Below are 913 nucleotides of genomic sequence, written 5' to 3' on the forward strand. Positions count from 1 at the left end.
ACAAGATTTAGGATGTCCCAATACATGCACGTCAATTGTAGTATGCTGAAAGTACAGAAATGGCCCCACTAACTCCAATAGCATTTTGGAGTATTTGTCTTTATTCTTGACATTTCTCGACATATTGAAAAAAAATATGTTCCTTATTTGATTCTGTTTCTCTCCTGTCTGTGGCCCTAAAACTCTTCTGTACTTTAGTATGTAGTGTAGTGAAAAGACTAAAACTCTTCTGTACTTTAGTATGTAGTGTAGTAAAAAAGACTAAAACTCTTCTGTACTTTAGTATGTAGTGTAGTAAAAAGAAAGAGTATGAGATTTGGAACACAGGGAAAGTTTATGTATAGGCAAGGCAAGGCAAGTTTATTTCTATAGCACAATTCAGACACAAGGCCATTCAAAGTGCTTTACAGGGGCATGACGTAGACAGTCATAGTCATAACAAAGAAAATAAACAAAGATTAACTTGATAATGTAAATGTAAATGTTCTCACCTGGAAGACAGAAGAGTAGCAGGAGATACACCACCGGTCCACTGCAGACAAGCTTCATCGCGTTTCAAGATAGTTCATTAATTATTGAATATATTGATCGATTGTTAGATTATGAGGCGGAAAAAATGCAGTGTTGAAGGAATGGACTGTTTGAGAGCGGAGGGAAGAAAGAATGGGAGATGAGAGAGGGAGGGAGGGAGAGAGAGGGAGGGGGGGACGGAGAGAGGGAGGGAGAGAGAGAGGGAGAGAGAGAGGAAGGGAGGGGGAGAGGGAGGGAGAGGGAGAGGGGAGGGAGAGAGAGAGGGAGGGAGGGAGAGAGAGAGGGAGTGAGAGAGGAAGGGAGGGGGAGAGAGAGAGAGGGAGAGGGAGAGAGAGAGCAAGGGAGAGGGAGGGAGAGAGAGGGAGAGGGAGAGAGAGAGCGA

At 43.6% G+C, this 913-nt stretch overlaps 1 protein-coding gene across 1 annotated transcript in view; it reads right to left on the reverse strand.

Moving 5' to 3' along the window:
• The window catches only part of LOC307260588 (neuronal acetylcholine receptor subunit alpha-10-like), a gene marked incomplete at its 3' end in the record, with an annotated part of 21060 nt that extends 20466 nt beyond the window's left edge, over positions 1–594 (reverse strand). The window contains exon 1 of the mRNA XM_080040861.1: positions 492–594. Coding sequence (XP_079896987.1) covers positions 492–549 — 58 coding nt within the window. The 5' untranslated portion in view covers positions 550–594. The remainder of the gene's footprint in view (positions 1–491) is intronic.
• Between the last annotated feature and the right edge of the window lie 319 nt (positions 595–913).

The sequence above is a fragment of the Ammodytes marinus genome (assembly GCF_949987685.1).
Source record: "Ammodytes marinus genome assembly, chromosome: 14".
In the NCBI taxonomy this organism is placed as follows: Eukaryota; Metazoa; Chordata; class Actinopteri; order Uranoscopiformes; family Ammodytidae; genus Ammodytes; species Ammodytes marinus.